At 35.4% G+C, this 18,861-nt stretch overlaps 5 protein-coding genes across 5 annotated transcripts; 3 read left to right on the forward strand and 2 right to left on the reverse strand.

The window, feature by feature from the left end:
• Nucleotides 1-53: 53 nt before the first annotated feature.
• On the reverse strand, nt 54-1,769 carry LOC125212585 (uncharacterized protein At5g39865-like). The gene is made up of 2 exons (XM_048112794.2): nt 1,027-1,769; nt 54-500 (listed from the first exon to the last, which is right to left on the reverse strand). Exons 1-2 carry the CDS (start codon nt 1,618-1,620, stop codon nt 243-245), a joined length of 852 nt encoding a protein of 283 aa, XP_047968751.1. The 5' UTR covers nt 1,621-1,769; the 3' UTR covers nt 54-242.
• A 1,091-nt stretch (nt 1,770-2,860) lies between these two features.
• LOC125212586 (two-component response regulator ORR3-like) lies at nt 2,861-4,095 on the reverse strand. Its single transcript, XM_048112795.2, has 4 exons — nt 3,807-4,095; nt 3,615-3,700; nt 3,413-3,490; nt 2,861-3,209 (listed from the first exon to the last, which is right to left on the reverse strand). Exons 1-4 carry the CDS (start codon nt 3,904-3,906, stop codon nt 2,940-2,942), a joined length of 534 nt encoding a protein of 177 aa, XP_047968752.2. The 5' UTR covers nt 3,907-4,095; the 3' UTR covers nt 2,861-2,939.
• Nucleotides 4,096-8,837: 4,742 nt separating this feature from the next.
• Nucleotides 8,838-9,582, forward strand: LOC125215952 (uncharacterized). Its single transcript, XM_048117540.2, has one exon. The coding sequence runs from the start codon at nt 8,904-8,906 to the stop codon at nt 9,489-9,491; it is 588 nt and encodes a 195-aa protein (XP_047973497.2). The 5' UTR covers nt 8,838-8,903; the 3' UTR covers nt 9,492-9,582.
• Nucleotides 9,583-12,792: 3,210 nt separating this feature from the next.
• On the forward strand, nt 12,793-13,598 carry LOC148930020 (uncharacterized). Its single transcript, XM_089067618.1, has one exon. It carries the CDS (start codon nt 12,878-12,880, stop codon nt 13,433-13,435), a length of 558 nt encoding a protein of 185 aa, XP_088923744.1. The 5' UTR covers nt 12,793-12,877; the 3' UTR covers nt 13,436-13,598.
• Nucleotides 13,599-14,552: 954 nt separating this feature from the next.
• LOC125214376 (sulfite reductase 1 [ferredoxin], chloroplastic-like) lies at nt 14,553-18,581 on the forward strand. The gene is made up of 8 exons (XM_048115376.2): nt 14,553-14,936; nt 15,735-16,517; nt 16,610-16,906; nt 17,030-17,227; nt 17,426-17,560; nt 17,667-17,783; nt 17,865-18,023; nt 18,099-18,581. The coding sequence occupies exons 1-8, from the start codon at nt 14,748-14,750 to the stop codon at nt 18,303-18,305; spliced, it is 2,085 nt and encodes a 694-aa protein (XP_047971333.2). The 5' UTR covers nt 14,553-14,747; the 3' UTR covers nt 18,306-18,581.
• The last annotated feature ends 280 nt before the right edge of the window (nt 18,582-18,861 follow it).

The raw sequence follows: 18,861 nt of genomic DNA on the forward strand, positions 1-18,861 counted from the left end.
TTGATTTCAATACCTTTTTTTCGTTGTTTCAGAAAGCATAAGCAAAATATGGATGATTCAAAGTGTACACACAATCATCATTTTTTTTAATCAGCTTAAGCAATATACAACCCATCAATCCATAAACGTGTAAGAGACCAGCCACAACCACCAAAAAAAGGATATGACAAACACACAGCCGATTCTTTTACTTTTCTTCTTTCTTTTCTTTTAAAAATGTGTAGGAAATCACAAAATGTCATTCACGAGCTGCAAAGGGGGCACCGCATGAGGCCATTCTCATTGCAAACCGTGCACTGATTCGTCTGCTCCTTCTCCTCGTCGTAAACTTTCCGGCTCCCTCCACAGTTCACGCAGGCAATGAACCTCATGTCACCGCAGACGTCGCACGGCTTGAGCGACCGGAACGGCAGCCCCTTGATCATCCTTACGAGCTCCCCGACTTCGAGGAGGTTCAAAGCCACCTCTGCCCCGCCGATGTGTTTCCCCTTTATGAACACCTGCAGCAAAGACAACGAAGCTGAGCTAATTGCTAAGACGTTTCATCTCTAACTAATAGGCCCATAGGGCAAGTTACTTTTAAATCACTAAACTTTCCTAATTTTCCAACTTTTGTAAACTAACTTCCAAATATGTATTTAAATTACTCAATCAACTATTGATTTTGCTAATGTTCTGTTTTGATCGTACCTATATACTCATATAAGCATTAACACGAGAAGAAACACTAGAGACTTAAGCCACTGTTATTATTACTCCATAGCAGGGTAGTGATTAAATGCAAACTCATATATTGTATGAACTCCAAATTATGATCGTTAAAAAATATCAACAGACGACAAAATAGTAGCAACAGAAAATGTCAACACAATATCAACACAGCATCAACCATTGACACTGTGTGGACATTTTCTGTTGTTACTATTTTGTCATTTGTTGACATTTTCTAACAATCCAGATCATAGTTTGAAGTTTGAACAATATTTAGAGTTTGCCTTTGATTATCGAGATAGAAGAGCCCTGTACCTGCGGCAAAGTAACGACCTCGTCCTCTCCAAACAATTCCTGGAGCTCGTTCTTGTACGCGACGTCCATAGAGACGTCGCGTTCGTCGAGATTGACGCGGAATCCGCGGAAGACCATCCGCACGCTCTGGCAGTCGTGGAAGGTCCGGCGGATTCCGCGCAGGCTGGTGAAGTAGATGACGACGCGGTCCTCGGTGCCGGGGAGTCGGATTGGGGAAAAGTCCCACAAATTAGGGGAATCGGGCGGGGAGAAGGAGGATTTGTTGGAGGTCGGGGATTGGGAGGGAGATTGGGAGGGGGATTGCGAGGGCGATTCGAGGGCGGAGGAGGGGCGGTGTTTGGGGGATTCGAAGAGGGAGCACATTTTGCGGACTTTGCCCTTCAATTTGGAGGCGCTGAAGAAATTGATGGAGGTGTTGCGCTGGTAGGACCGGGGGTTGCGGTGCTTCTCCTCCGCGGCCACCGCCCCCGCGGCGGACGACGGCGTTAGGGTCGTCATGGAGCGATTGTAAACCAAGGAAGGGTTGCTTTTGATGGTCAGGTGGGAATGGGATGTCTTCCTCCCCCCATTTCCCTGATTTTTGAGATCAGACATGAAATTCTGGTGTTGGTGGTGGGGAATTGGGGGGGTGGTTTCAATCGGCGGGAGACGGCGGCGGCGGAGGGGTGGGCGAAGGGAGGCGCGTGCGTGGTATGGGAAAAAGAAGTGGAAGGAAGGGAATGAAGGGAAGAATGGCTTTAAGGAGAGAGAGAAACGAGGAGAAGTATCGTTGCAACCATAACAAATCAATTTATATGACACCGGAGATGGCGGGTAATTTTAAAGGTTTCTAATTTTGTTTAATATTCTTACCTTTTTTTTTATTTTGACCAATTTTGTGGTGGTGAAGAGCTGTGTCTATAAATTGCATTGGGGAAATAATATTTTTATTAATATATAGTAGGTGCAAAAATTGGGAGTATGAAATGATTGCAATCTTCTTTGCTATCTCCGTCCACCAAAATTTATCCCATTTTTTCATTTTCATCCGTCCTCTAAAAATTTTCTCATTTCACTTTTATCATTTTTAATAGTGGGCTTCATTTTCTACTAACTCATTTGTACTCATATTTTATTATAAAACTAATATATAAAAGTAGAACTCACAATCCACTAACTTTTTCAACTCACTTTCTATTATATTTTTTAAAATCAGTGCCGGGTCAAAGTGAGACAAATTTTGATGGACGGAGGTAGTAATAAAATTATTCATAATATGGAGAATGGTCCAATTATATTTACAAACAGGCTCATTCTTGACTTCATTTTAGTTTATTGAATTTATTAGTTCTAACTAACTCAATGCAGAAATCAAAGCCCAACAACCGTTAAAAGTCGAAATCCATTTTCCTTTGCAATAAATAGACGGGGTGAAATGCCAAATTAGCTTGTTCGAAAAAATATGGATGTAATTAGGATAGCTACAACAATATGGATGTCATATTGTCATTATATTCCTTATTCTATTCAAAATATATGATAAATCGATTCATATTATCAAAATAATAGCCATGAAAATATATATCTTGAAAAAAGGGTGTGAATATCAAAATTTAAATAGTCTCGCGTCAAAGTTATTGAAATAAACTAAGATCATTAAAAATGAATTAAGCTTTAGCTTGAAGTTACTAGACTTAATTTGACTTCATTGCACCCTAATGCTATGCTAATCTGCATAGAAACATATTATACTCCCATAAAATTAATTATTTATTTATTTTCAACTGAAATAATTTATAGAAGTTGAGAAAAAAATACCAGGAATTAACACTTAAAATAGCAATTTAGAAAATAATAATAAAATAAGATAAAATTATAAATAACCAATCTTCAAGTTTTTCATGCTACATTTAGCTCTTTCAAATAAAATTGGACTACAGTTCCAAGTCATTATATCTTGCTCTAGTCCTATCTTGTGATACACATTCTACCACACTCTTCCTCTTGTTGATTCCTTCAACATTTCCCAATAAATCCTCATGCTTTCCTCTCAACAAACGTGGCTTGAGTTTATTCACATCGGATTGTCGAACTGGTTTGAGGAAGAACTCTTCAGCTCCTTGCTCTAAGCAGCTGTTTATCCTTGCCGGAACATTCTCCGACGACATAATCACTACGGGGATATCCCTCAACGATGTCGATCCCTGAAAAAATAAATGGTCTGATTAATTCAGAACAAAGAAATTATCGAGATATTTTAATTTGTGTGAATTATTAGAGACTACCTAGTGATAAGATTGTCTTTTTTAAATCTCAAACTCAAAATTTAGCCCTTATTCGAGTTTTCTTAAATCATTTTATTACATTAATAAATTATTATCTTTTCCTATAATACAAGGACATATACCTTAATTTTCCTAAGAAGATCGTAGCCGGTCATTTCGGGCATGCAGTAATCTGTGATGATCAAGTTTACTTCTACTTCCTGCACATGATTCAAATAATAATGTAAGATCGAATTAATTGGTTTTAGTTTGTACTACAATATTATTTAAATAAAAATACATGAATATATGCTGAAACATGAAATTTAAAAAATGTATAGTTACATGACTATTTGTGTCTGTGCTTGTATTGTCATCATCTAGCAATCCCAAATATTTCAATGCTTTGATCCCAGAATCCACAGCAGTAACTGCATAACACCATAAACAGAATATTTTTTTTAAAAAAATTGAGAATATACTAATTAGTAATTACATTTATATTTGAAAAACAATACTTAATTTTTAAAAAATGACCTTGATAAGATGAAGTCTTGAGAAGTCTCTCAATCAATTTCCTGTCAATGATGCTATCATCAACTGCTAATACATGGAATTGCGTCTCTGTATTCATCATCTCGTTTTACTAAGAATTTTGAATAAGAATGGAGAAGTAAATGAAGATATATGAGTATAGTGGATATGAATGTGATGAGGTTTCAATTTTCATTGTGTGTGTATATATATGAATGTGTTAATGTGAATTGGGATTTTGAAGATAGAAAAGGGAGATACCAAAAGATTTGGACAGTTTGGAAAGATCAGAAATCGTAGCAGATATTATTGAGAATCTCCAGGATTTTCTTGATTTTTGAATTGAAGAAGAAGCAATGAACTTTCTCATTTTTATATTTTTATTGCTTTACTTGGAAGAATCAATCATTTTATTTTGAATTGTGTATTAAATAAACCAAGAAATTGGATAGCTGAGCCCTTTAAGAACAGTGGAGCCACTGTGGTCATGTGGTGATTGCCTCTTTTGTCTTTCCTACTAATTATTTAACTATAATAACTTAAAAATTATTATGGGTACTGTTAATTTTATAAATTACATAAAATTCAATTTATCTTTTTAACTTTTATTTAAAAATATGGGGAAAAAAATCAAAGTTGATTTCAAGTAATTGTAGAATTTATGTTAAATGTACAAATGGAACAAACTATATTAACGTAGTTAATTAAATGAAAGATGTGCTTTAATATGGGGAAAAACAGGAAAATTGCTAATAAAGAATATGCCAACTAATTGTAACATGCAAATTTTGATTATTTTATTTAGTTCAGACGTGACAATACAAAAATATGTGTCTAACGAAATCTTTTCCTGCTACATATAGTAGTATATGGAATACTGTACAACAGGAACGTAACACGAATAAAATATTCTTTGAAAATAACCGACTTATACATAAATATGTCGTAATGGAATATAACATATTAAGTATCTATATATCGACAAGGGTTAGAATATACTAGTACGTGGGTGTTCGATTTGTAAGATTGTATCCGAGATTATATTTGTAATGTGTTTGGTTCATGAGATTCAATCTCACAACTCAATCCTAGATGAATAATCATAGGATAATTAATTATAGTTAATCTCCTCGTATTCGGTTTCCAAGATACAATAATATCAAGATACAATCTAGGATTGAGTTGTGAGATTATTTTAGTCATAGGGGTTAGCTATGACTAATTATCCTATGATTATACATCTAGGATGAGTTGTGGCCTTGTGGGGTTAAATCTCATGAACCAAACACAATACAAATTTAATCCCGAATATAATTTTGCAAACCGAACATCCCTAATACTAAAATAATCTCACAATTCAATCATATATTATATCTGGTATTATTTTATTTTTGAAACCGAACACCTGTCCTAGTTGACAAACAATATAAATCTAGATATCTCAAAGTCATACTCCAACAAGGCAACAATAATTTATACGGACTACGGAGTACTACTTCATTGCAATATTCTAAAGATCAATCTAATTCCAAGAAAATCCTAATTCGATATTTTTATACAATAGTTAAAGAATATGATAATTGACAACAAATTAATGTCATCCGGTAACATGCATATTTGATTGTTTTATTTTGTTCAGACATAACAATACAAAAATATACTATGTCAAACGCAATCTTTTCATTTCATGCAAGAACCGAGAACATAATAATTTGAAAATGTACAACAGTATCGCACCACGCATGAAATATTATGTGAAAATCTTCTCAGAGAATAAAATAAATAACTATACCATTAGGCTTTATTTATAGGGAATTGATTTCTAAAATTATAAGATTTGGTATTTTTTGCGGACTCAAATATGATTGAAAAAATTATGAACTTAGATCTGATAGTATGATTGATCAACCCTTACACCATAGAAATTAGAATTGATCCGAACGGTATGACTAGCCAAAACTTACCTAATTATTCTTCAAAGTGTTTAATACGGAGTGTAATTATTTCCAGATGTAAATGTTTGAAAATTAGTACTAGTAATAAAATTTTCTAATTAGGGAGTAGTAATATTTTGCTCTAATACATAAACATAAAACGTTCAGATGCAAAAAACTTAAAAATCGATAATCATCAATGAAATTTTTTGTTATTACTATATTTCTTACTTGAGTCATATAAAAGTCAACTTTCAAAAGACACTCGTTTCTGGGTATGATTCACATGTAGTAATAAATAAAAAATAGTAAAAAATATTGGAGTATATATTTACAAAAGTTATTTGGATTGTAAAGTTTGATTCATTAAATTTACAATATAAGGTATTCAATCCTAAGAACATTCATAATAGGCATCGTCGGCCACCTAATCAATCGGCGGTCTAATCGGCGCCTATTGTGCGGTCACCGTGCGTCCGCGCCATGCGCGTTCGGCTCCTATTGCGCTCGCGATTTTTCATTTATTAAAATTTTATTTAACCTCTATATATTCTCCAATTTTACCCCTTTTTTTACTTCACCGCTCTTCATTCTCATTGAAATATTTTTCTCTCTAGCATAGAATCCTGATGGAAGTCCCCTGCCCCCCATACCAGCTCACTGGCGGATCTAGGGAGCCGCCCCCTCTCGGCCATTCGGAGAGCCTAAATTTTCCCTTGAATCGAGCCGAAAGTAGCATATCTAACCTCCGTGGAGTGGATAAATATACAAATATTTTCAATAAAAATCATATAAAATGTAGTAGTCCAATTAGCGGCGGATCTATGTGGGGTCGGGCGGGATCGGCCGACCCCACCGCCAGCCGCGGAGAATCGCCGGGAAATGCCCTCCATCGACTGCCGACCCCATAGTCTCCGCACCTTTGCCCCCATCCTCAATATCCTCCGGCAACGGCCTGCTAGTGTTTATAATTTCCTGTTAATTTTCTATTGGTTGGGCTTTTAAAACTGGACCATCTTTAATTTTTATTTGTGAATAAATTACGGCCTAACTCATTTTTCAGCTTGTAATATAAATTCCATCATTAGTTCAAGTTTCAACATTTTTCAAGTTTCAACATTAATATGATGATAACAAGTTTCAAGTTTGAACATTAATACGATGATCTGTTATATGCATTCCTTATTTTGCTCTCTTAGTCACAATTTTTTTGATCTAATTTAATTACTTTTGCTTTTGATTATTAATTTCATCATGTGGTTTATCTTTTCAACTACTCATAATACATCATGAAAATATTGATATCTGAATATATCTATACTATTAGAAATTTTATAAAATTTATCCAAATTATCAAGAATAATTTCTGAGTCATTTTTAGAATAGATATACTAACTGATGTCAACTTTCTTATACGTACTTTCGCTGTCCCATAAAAATATAGACAATTGATATAACACTAGAACTAAAATAAAATCGGTAAATTAAAAAAGAGGATGATAAAAGTAATTAAAGTAGTGTTTGTGGATAGTGAGACTCACATTATATTAGTGTTTAATGGTGGTATAAGTTGTAAATAAGTTGATGTATATGGGTAATAAATTTGGGTAACTTTCCTAAAATAAAATTTACATATTTTTATGAAACAAACAAAAAATGAAAAGTGCGCATATTTTTATGGGACAGAGAAAGTAAAACATAGTGCTAATTAAATTATAATATTTTTACTTAAAAATAATTATTTAAATAATATATTTATGTTCGTTCGATCCGACCCCACGAATATAAATTTCTGGATCCGCCATTGAGTCCAATGGTTTGGTTGTTGGGTTTTTCAACCCTCAACAAGGAGCATATTTTTTCCATTTTTTCCTTTTTTATTTTATCAATTCATATTTCTTCTTATTATCAAAATAATACCTTTAAATACTTTATGAAATCTAAACTTTTACTAATTTGCATATATTATGTTGTTATATTTATTCTTTAGTTAATATCATTTTTAATCTTGTGTTAATGTTTTTTTGTCCTAAAGTATTTATAATTTGTGATCCATGCATCTTAATTATTCTCTATACAACAAAATAAACTTTTAAATATTTTTGGAATTTAAATATTTACTGTTCTACTTATATCACTTTTGTATATAATATTTATGATAATTTTGAATGTATATTATATTTACAATAATTTTTACATGAATAATACATATTCGTAAGCTAATGCATGTTTATATTTTATTAAAAATGTTAGTGCTACTTAAATATTAACATAATATTATTTATGTTATCATTAAAAATAATATTAAATTAAATATTAAATATTTAATATTTAAATATTAAATTCTGCCCTGCCATTTTCGGTGTCTGGATTCGCCACTGCTTCGTACTCCGGCGGTCTCCTATACACCAGCTTCCCTTTACTCCGGTGATCCCTACGTCGATGGTAGTAGACCTTTCAACCCCGAGATAGCAAATGCCTACTACTAGTTTTGCTACGGACGGGGGTGTGACTCGCACTTAGGCGACGAACTTTATCAGCCGAGCATGGTTGGTACCACTCTAGGTGAAGAGAGAAATGGAAATGAGTGACGGCATTTGTACGAGGATGTGTGCCTGAGTTGCTTTTTTATGTGTTTTTTCACTTAACTGTAGCATGTGTTTTTTTATTTATTAAATTAAATATTTGTTGTTCTTTTATATTTTTGCCTTCAATTTTATTTTGTTATTTTAGTTGATAAACACTAACAATTAAAATGAATTATAGAAATAATGGTGGTGAATGGGGAAGGATCGCTATTATTGTACTATAAATTTAGGCTAATAATAAAATGATGACGTGACAGAAGAAAAATGAAAATAGATTGACTGTCACTGTTGTGAGATAAAGAAGTACTATCAAATTTTAGTTGGCGTAGAACTGTGATGATTTTGAGGTCGCTGAAAGACTTTCGGTCTTAATTTATAGGCCAGATCAAATAGAATTAGTCGGATTTCATTAAAAAAGAAGACTAAGTGCAGTTAATTGTAAAAAAAAAAATGGAGTATGAAATTTTAAAGTTGGAAGTTTTAGGTTTTCAAAATTGTCTTGCAAAAATTCATAAACGATAAAACCAAGAAAATTACTCCCTGTTTCCTCTCTCTCTCAGCCTCAAAGAATTGCGCGAATGGCGACCTCATTTCTCCCGCTCCTCCTCATCCTCTCCATCCTGATCGTCGCCTCCTCCACCTGCCCCTGCGAAACCCTCTTCTATTTCTCCGCCACTACCACAACCACCTATTACCCCTCCAATTCCCTAAATCCAAACCCTAACCACCCCAATTCCGCCCAAATCGCTAATTCCCAATACATAACCCTAATCTTCATCACCGCCTCTCCCCGCTTCCGCAGCCGTCACTTCGACCGATTCAATGAACTCTCCAGATCATTGCGGTCCGAATCCCCCGTCGAGCTACACTCCTCCGTCTCCAGCTCCGTCCGCGATCGCACCATGGACATCCTGAGCGTCGTCGGGGCGCTGCTCTTCGGCGTCGGTTGCGGAGCCGTCACCGCCGCCGTCATGTTCTCACTGTGGAGCCTCTTCAATCCCCGCCACGTTGACTTCGACGAGCTATCCTCGTCCTCCGACGATGATGACGACTACGATGACGTCGCCAAGATAGGTTACGTTGCAATTCCGGCGCAGGGTAAGTTGATTGATGATGATCTGGCGAAGGAGGTTGTTTGCTTGCTAGAATTCAGGAGTCGTGATTGACTGATTGTAAGTGTTGTGAATTTGGTGAAACTTGATTACTTTTTTTTCAATTTGGCAATTGTGAATTAAATCTTTCAGTTCGTTGCTGCCATTGCCAGTTAGTACTATATCTTTCTTTTTGTCTATATTATGCTAATGGTTATTGTTTGAATGATGCTTGCTTTCGAAATGAATGATATGTTTTTTCTTGAAAAAAAATCAAATTATTTGTTGTAATTCTTAGATTAATTAATTAACTGTATCATAAACTATCAGCGAATTCGACTGTTTCCCTATTCTTGCTATGTTGATTTTCGGAAGTTGCTGCAATATCATTTTTACTATTTTAAGTACTTTTTTACTATTTCCAAGTTTTTCTGGACGAAAATACCCTCAATAGTCAATACCTTAAAGGGTATATATTTTTAATAAACTTATCATATACTCATATTTTTTATAAATATCTTTACAATATATTTTTTACGAATTTTCTAAATATAATTGGACCTTCAATATTGTCACTTAATTTTGTGACATGCAAGTAAAATTGCTTCTTCAATTTTTTATGTTAAAGAATTTTAAAATTGAATAAAGAACTTTTCTTTAATAATAAAAAATTGAATAAGAATCTTTTCTTGCATGTCACAAAATTAAGTGATAATATTGAATGTTAAATTATATCTAGAAAATTCATCAAATATATATAGTAAAGATATTTATAAAAAATATGAGTATATGATAAGTTTATTAAAAATATATACCCTTAAAGATATTGTGGGTATTTTCGTCCCAAAAAACTTGAAAATAGTAAAAAAGTACTTCAAATGATATCAACCCATAGTTGATGGACTTCAAATGATATTTTCAAAGTTCACGGACCTAAAATGATACTTTGGTAAAGTTCGTGGACCAAAAAAGATGTTCCCTCTAAAATCTATTGTGAAATATAAATATAATTATGAATAAATTATATTTAATTTATTTTTACAATTATAAAATATAAGTAATATTCTAAAAACTCTAATTTTCTATTTTAATTGATGTTAAAAGTCAGGTGTACCGCAAAAGTAAGGTATACCGAACTTTGGTACGGTATACCGAAAATGAGGTATGGTATCGGTATGGAAATTCATCATACCGAAAATAAGGTATACCGAAGTTCGGTATAACGAAAACTTTGGTAAGATAACGGTATGACTTTTTCACATACCATATTTACAGTAATGTATACGATATAGTGGTTTCGGTAAGGTATACCGTACCTACCCACCCCTAGTAATACTCATCACGATTCCACGTTTGAAAATTAGTACTAATAAAATTTTCTAATTAGGGAGTACAAATTTTTGCTCTAATACATTACCATAAAACGTTCAGATGCAAAAATCTTAAAAATCGATAATCATCAATGAAATTTTTTGTTATTATTTCTTACTTGAGTCATATAAAAGTCAACTTTCAAAAGACACCCATCATGGGTATGATTCATATGTACCCCCTCCATCCCCTATTAGGAGTCACTCTTTGACCAGGCATGGATTTTAAGAAATGTAAAGAAAAGTTGGTTGAAAAAAATAGTGGAATATGAAATCCATTTTTTTATATTAGTTTTATAATAAAATGTGAGTGAATTGAGTTAGTGGAATGTGGGACCTACTTACTATTTATAGTAAAAATGAAGTGCGACTCTTAATTGGGGACGGACCGAAATGAAAAAGTGGGACTCTTAATGGGGGATGGAGGGAGTAATAAATAAAAAATAAAAAATAATGGAGTATATATTTACAAAAGTTATTTGGATTATAAAATTTGATTCATCAGATTTACCATATAAGGTATTTAATCCTAAGAACATTTACAATAGGGGCAGCTAGCGATCAGCTCCTATTGCGCGCGCGATATTGCATTTTTTAAAATTTTATTTAACCTCATTATATTCTCCATTTTTAACCCTTTTTTACTTAGCCGCTCTCCATTCTCATTAAAATATTTTTCTCTCTAGCAGTGAATTCCGATGGAAGTCCCCCTCCCCTCATACCCCAGCTTCCCTTCGTACTCTGGTGGTCCCTTATACACTGGCTTCCTTTTACTTCGGCGATCCCTACGTCGCTGGTAGTAGACCTTTCAACCCCGAGGTAGCAAATGCCTACTACCAGTTTTGCTATGGACGGTAGTATGAGTATGACCCGCACTTAGGCGACGAACTTTATCGGCCGAGCATGGTTGGTACCACGCCAGGTGAAGAGATAAATGGAAATGAGTGAAGGCATTTGATCGAGGATATATGTCTGAGTTGCTTTTTTTCTATGTTTTTAAACTTAATTGTAGCATGTTTTTTTATTTATTTAAATTAAAAATATGTTTTATTTTTTTTATATTTTTGCTTTCAATTTTATTTTATTATTTTATTTGATTAACACCAACAATTAAAATGAATTGTAGAAATACTTCTGGTGAATGGGGAAGGACCGCTATTATTGTAAATTTAGGCCGAATAATAAAATGATGACGTGACAGAAGAAAAATGAATATAGATTAATGGAGTGGCTATCACTGTTGTGAATAATCTAAAATAATAAAGAAAGTACTAGTTGGCACAGATCTATGGTGATTAGGGGTGTCAAAATGGATATTGGGTATTGGATACCCACTATCCAAATCCGAAATATCGGGTAATTGATACCCGATTTTTCGGGTTTCGGGATCGAGTTCGGGTATTTGATTTTTGGATTTCCCGATACCCGATCGGGTATACCCAAATTACCCGATTTTCTAATTTTATTTTAAAATTTAATGAATTATTTATTCATTCTATTATTTTAAAAATTAAATAATTAAATTTTAGTAGTTTTTTTCTCTTAACTTCGAACTACTTCAAGTTTGTATCAAAATTCGAACTACAAGCTGTATTTCTAAAAGTTTGTAGTTAGTTTTTTTTGTAAAAATAATTAAATAAAAACCCAAAATTGGGACTGTTACCTGATTTTTCGGGACTGGATACCCGAGTCGGGCTATCCGGATATCCGAAATATTTTTCGGATCGAGTATCAGGTATTAGATTTTGAAAAATTCGGGATCGGGTACCCGAAATTTTCGGATCGAATATCCGCGTGTACCTGATTTGACATGCCTTATTGGTGATCTTGAGGTCACGAGTTCAAATCCGCAACTCGGAGACTTCCGGTCTTAATTTGTAGACTTAATAAGTGGGATTAGTCCGAGTCTATTAAAGATAGATTCATTAAATACATTTATGGTTAAAAAAAAGGAAAAGAAATTGCAGTAGTATCAATATTTAAAGTTGAAAGTTTTAGGTTTTCAAAATAATCGTGCAAAAAATTCGTAAACGATAAAACCAAGAAAATTACTCCCTGTTTCCTCTCTCTCAGACTCAAAGAATTGCGCGAATGGCGACCTCATTTCTCCCGCTCCTCCTCATCCTCTCCATCCTGATCGTCGCCTCCTCCACCTGCCCCTGCGAAACCCTCTTCTATTTCTCCGCCACTACCACAACCACCTATTACCCCTCCAATTCCCTAAATCCAAACCCTAACCACCCCAATTCCGCCCAAATCGCTAATTCCCAATACATAACCCTAATCTTCACCACCGCCTCTCCCCGCTTCCGAACCCGTCACTTTAACCGATTCAATGAACTCTCCCGATCATTGCGGTCCGAATTCCCCGTCGAGCTACACTCCTCCGTCTCCAGCTCCGTCCGCGATCGCACCATGGACATCCTGAGCGTCGTCTGGGCGCTGCTCTTCGGCGTCGGTTGCGGAGCCGTCACCGCCGCCGTCATGTTCTCACTGTGGAGCCTCTTCAATCCCCACCACGTTGACTTCGACGAGTCCTCGTCCTCCGACGATGATGACGACTACGATGACGTCGCCAAGATCGGTTACGTTGCAATTCCGGCGCAGGGTAAATTGATTGATGATGATCTGGCGAAGGAGGTTGTTTGATTGCTAGAATTCAGGTGTCGTGATTGACTGATTGTAAGTGTTGTGAATTTGGGGAAACTTGATTGCTTTTCTTTCAATTTGGTAATTGTGAATTACTAAATCTTTCAGTTTGTTGCTGCCATTGATGGTATTGTTTGAATGATGCTTGCTTGCTATCAGCGAATTCGACTGTTTCCCTATTCTTGCTATGCCGATTTTCGGAATTTACTGCAATGTAGTAATTATTTAAGATTGTTATTGTTATTTTGAGAAACCCATTTGTGGTTGAAGACTCGAAATCAGAATTTTGGATGAATCTAAAAACTCATGAAATTTTGTGTTTTTATTTATTAATTAAATTTGAGAGTTACAGCAATTTTGTTTAACATAGTACTACAAATTTGAAGTGCGTGTTCATTTTGCAATACTCCTTTTGGATTTGTATAAAAGAAAAACTGTCTCTCCAACCTTATAAGTATGATATTTCTCCATATTTATATTAACATCATTTTTTTTACTGCAAAATAACAATTGGCTGTATATATGGATAATGGATTATACATTTAATTTTCTCATTTGTTGTTATTGTTTTTAAAATTTGACAATTAGCCATATGTATAATTTTTTTATCATGCAAGTAATAAGATCATACATTTAATTTTCTATTCCTTGGTATGTGTAATATGATGGTTTATAAACTTTAACATAAAAAAAAACATTGGATTGAGTGATTATCAAATCACATGATAGTACCAAACACAAATACAAAGATTAAATTTGCTGAGCATGGACACAAACTCGAGAGAAGGTCTATAAGCACGTAGTACATGTTAATAACCATACGATGCAATTCAATTCTCGTCGGTAACTAATAAATTTTAATATTAATGATATTAATCCTTCAAGTTAGAGAGTGTTGGTATCGTATTTTTGGTGTGCACTTATAAATTATGTGACCTTTTGACCGCACCAGTCAATTGACTCATCCCACACTGTCTACAAAACAAACCCTTTTTTATTAAAACGGCCTTTCGTAACGCCAGAAATGCGTCCAGGTTCAGTGAACGACAAAAATTTCACTTTTGGTGATACTCACAAATCGCAATTAGGAGTCTTGTGGTAGGCACGTGACACACACACACACTCTCTTCATCGCCACCACCACCACCAACCCCTAATTTCCTACGCACCATTCTTTTTTTGCTTCGCTTCGCTTTCATATTCATCATCCCCCACTCTCAATTCTCTATCTTCATTTCTGCTCTTTTCCTAAAAAAAAAAGTAGGAATTCTTTTGTCTCTGCTCTCTGCGTGACCGTGTTTCTAGTCGCTAGATGACGACGTCGTTTGCGGGTGCCGCTGCCGCTGCCGCCGTAGCCAAGGATTCCTCGATCCCGACTGTTCCGTCGAGCTTCAGCGGCTTGAAGAGCGCTTCCACCTCTCTTCTTCTCTGTAAACGCCCTCAGCTTTTCCGTTCCTCCGCCGCCGCTCAGCATCCCTCCTTAATCAGAGCTGTCTCCACGGTATTTTTATTTAAAAATGTGTATACATGTATCTGTAATTTTTAATTCCTTCAATTCACTGCTAGTAGAAAACTGGCTGCTAACTTCATAGGCAAATAGACGGCTATATGAGATGGAATAGAAAAATAATTAAAAAACCTATTTCCAGTTTGTTCACACTGAAGCTTGAGGATCGAGCGAGTTTAATCTTCATTTTGTATTCCTTTTTTTCAATTGATTAGTAGTACGGAGTATTATTTTAACAATGCTCATGAATGTCTGTTTGGTTATATATTTGTTATTTTAAATTCCTTAAATTCATTGGTAGTAAAAATGGCAGCTATATTTAAAGGAGGGACCTTCTGTTATCTAATGGAAGAGAAAAATAATTAAAAAATCGATTTCCAGTTTGTTCACACTGAAGCTTGAGGATCTATGGAGTTTTAAGCTTCATGTTGTATTGGTGACTTAATCGATTTCCAGTTTGTTCACATTTTTGTGTTGATTGTTGACTTAATCAAGAACCCTATCATGCCATGCCATCTTCACTGGCACATCCAGGTCTCTGATGTACTCATATGTTCCAATTAGGATACATCATGCTGCAAATATACCCAATTCCATGCTACTACCATAATTTTTCATTAATATAGTAAGTTGTATTTCAAGCGAGTTAGCTTTTCATTAGTAAGTTGTATTTCAAGTGAGTTGTTAAAAATCTGAGTACTCAAAGGCAAAATTTTGGTTGAGCATAAAGTGATATAATACGATTCTTTTTCAGCTAATTCATTCTTTTGATGATATTGCATTTCTTTGCAGCCTGTAAAGCCAGATGCACCTGCCGAGCAGAAACGCAGTAAGGTCGAAATAATCAAAGAGCACAGTAACTTTATAAGATATCCTCTCAATGAGGAGTTGTTAACTGATGCCCCCAACATTAATGAGTCTGCCATTCAGTTGATCAAGTTCCATGGTAGCTATCAACAGTACAATAGAGATGAACGTGGCGGGAGGTCTTACTCCTTTATGCTTCGTACTAAGAACCCTTGTGGAAAGGTTTCAAATGAACTTTACCTGGCCATGGATGATCTAGCCGATCAGTTTGGGATTGGAACACTTCGTTTGACCACTAGGCAAACCTTTCAACTTCATGGTGTTTTGAAGAAAGACCTGAAGACAGTAATGAGTACGATCATTAAAAGCATGGGTTCTACACTTGGTGCATGTGGTGATCTGAACCGAAACGTTCTTGCTCCAGCAGCCCCCATCCACCGAAAAGATTATTTGTTTGCCCAGGAAACTGCAGAAAATATTGCTGCACTCTTAACTCCTCAATCAGGTTTCTACTATGATATGTGGGTGGACGGAGAAAAAGTTTTGTCTGCAGAACCTCCTGAAGTAGTCAAAGCTCGAAATGATAATTCTCATGGTACAAATTTTACTGATTCACCTGAACCCATCTATGGAACTCAATTCCTACCGAGGAAGTTCAAAATAGCAGTAACTATACCAGGAGACAATTCTGTTGATCTATTTACAAATGATATTGGTGTGGTAGTTGTGTCTGATGCTAATGGCGAACCCCAGGGATTTAACATATATGTAAGTGAATTTCTATTTCATATTGCAATTGTTTAATAGCATGCTATCTTTGAAACTCAACAGTGCTAATTCTGATACAATTATCATTGAAGGTTGGTGGTGGTATGGGGAGAACCCATAGAATGGAGAACACCTTCCCTAGGCTTGCAGAACCATTGGGTTATGTGCCAAAGGAGGATATATTATATGCTGTAAAGGCTATTGTGGTTACTCAAAGAGAAAATGGAAGAAGAGATGATCGTAGATATAGCAGAATGAAATATCTAATTAGCTCGTGGGGAATTGAGAAGTTCAGGACTGTTGTTGAAGGGTACTATGGAAAGAAGTTTCAACCTTGCCATGAGTTGCCTAAGTGGGAATTCGAAAGCTACTTGGGTTGGCATGAGCAGGTTAGTTTTATAGATAAAACTATGCTTGATACATTTTGTATTTTCATAAGGTTTTCATTGATTTCTTTACGTCATAAGCTTATCTTTGTCTTTGGTTTATTGTACAAATGCTTGTTTTTATAGGGAGATGGTGGATTATTTTGCGGCCTCCATGTTGATAGTGGTCGAATCAAAGGGGCAATGAAGACGACACTACGAGAAGTAATTGAGAAGTATAATTTGAATGTCCGCATCACCCCAAATCAGAACATCATTTTGTGCGACATTCGTCAAGCATGGAAGCGCCCAATCACTACTGTTCTAGCTCAGGGTGGTTTACTGGTGAGATGTTAGCTAAGAATATAGATATAATCTAGGTAGGAAGAGATTAAGAATGCTGCTTCTGAATGCAATATATCCTAGAGTTGATTGAATTTGATTAAAGAAATGCATCTTGGTCATTAATTATGTCAAGTCCTTTTGAATAAATCCGGTTTTTTTATATTTCAAGACGCTAATTTCACCCATATCTTTGAATAGCAACCAAGGTATGTGGATCCTCTCAATGTGACAGCAATGGCATGCCCAGCTATGCCACTTTGTCCTTTGGCAATCGCAGAAGCTGAGCGTGGAATACCCGACATCCTTAAGCGAGTTCGTGCTGTGTTTGAGAAGGTATACCTTTTTATTTCTTGAAACATAAATACTAGAAAGATTTCATTTCCGTTTTTGAGATGCTCCGTGATACTTGCTGATGGCAACTCTTGTCGTATTTTTGAAGGTTGGCCTGAAGTATAAGGAGTCTGTGGTTATAAGGATAACTGGCTGCCCCAATGGTTGTGCAAGACCTTACATGGCCGAACTCGGCTTGGTTGGTGATGGTCCTAATAGTTATCAGGTAAGGTCGAATGCCTGCTTTGAAATTTTACGATGCTAGTGATCTTTATTGTTGATTAAGTGCTTATACACGACGTCACAGTTTTGGCTTGGAGGGACACCCAACCAAACCACACTTGCCACAGTGTTCAAGGAGAAGGTTAAGATCCATGATCTTGAGAAAGTTCTAGAACCCTTGTTTTATCACTGGAAGCGAAAGCGGCTTGCCAAAGAATCATTTGGAGAATTCACAAACCGCTTGGTACGAAATTGATTCTGATAAAGCTATGTATACAATAAGCACAAAACTAATAGCCATCTGTGGATTCTTGCACAGGGCAAAGAGAAGATGCTGGAGCTGGTGGACAAATGGGAAGGAATACCACAAGGGCCATCGCAGTATAACCTGAAGCTTTTCGCTGACAAGGAGACGTATGAAAAAGTGGATGCGATAGCGAAACTTCAAGACAAGAGTGCTCAGCAGTTGGCGATGGAGATAATCCGCAACTTTGTGGCCTCGAACCAAAACGGTAAGATCGAGTGAGATGCCATGGAATCAATCAAGTTAATTTTTCTTCTCTGCATTGCGAGTGTTGTTGCAACTTTCTTTCTTTTATTTCTTTTTTTTGTGGAGAACAAAGTAACTCTGTCTCCAACATTAGAGGCTGTTGTTCTCGAGTTGAGGCTGGGATTAGTTTTGGTTTTAGTTTGTGGTTGTGTATTGAGAGAAATAATCCGTGGTGGATCTCTCAACTTCCAAATTCTCTTCAGATGAGAAGTTGTGAGATCTCTTTCAATGAAAGTTGAACTTGCTTCCTTACTTTCTCTAGCAGGGTTTTTGTGGTTGTTTAGGATTTTGGCATAATACTACAACTGATCCGAAATTCGAATTTTAAAATATTTGGAAATTTAAAATCTGGGTCCACAAATACAAATTTCAGAAAGTCAGAAAACCCGAAATGTAATTTTTAATCATTTTACATTGTAGTACTACTTGGACTAGAATTATTTAAATATAATATCATTGAAAATAATTATATATATGCTTCCCTTGTCTGTGATATAATATCTCGTTTTGACTCGGTTCGAGTTTTTAGAAA

The sequence above is a fragment of the Salvia hispanica genome, chromosome 3, assembly GCF_029641045.1.
Source record: "Salvia hispanica isolate PSC_SH4W2 chromosome 3, Shi_PSC_v1, whole genome shotgun sequence".
In the NCBI taxonomy this organism is placed as follows: Eukaryota; Viridiplantae; Streptophyta; class Magnoliopsida; order Lamiales; family Lamiaceae; genus Salvia; species Salvia hispanica.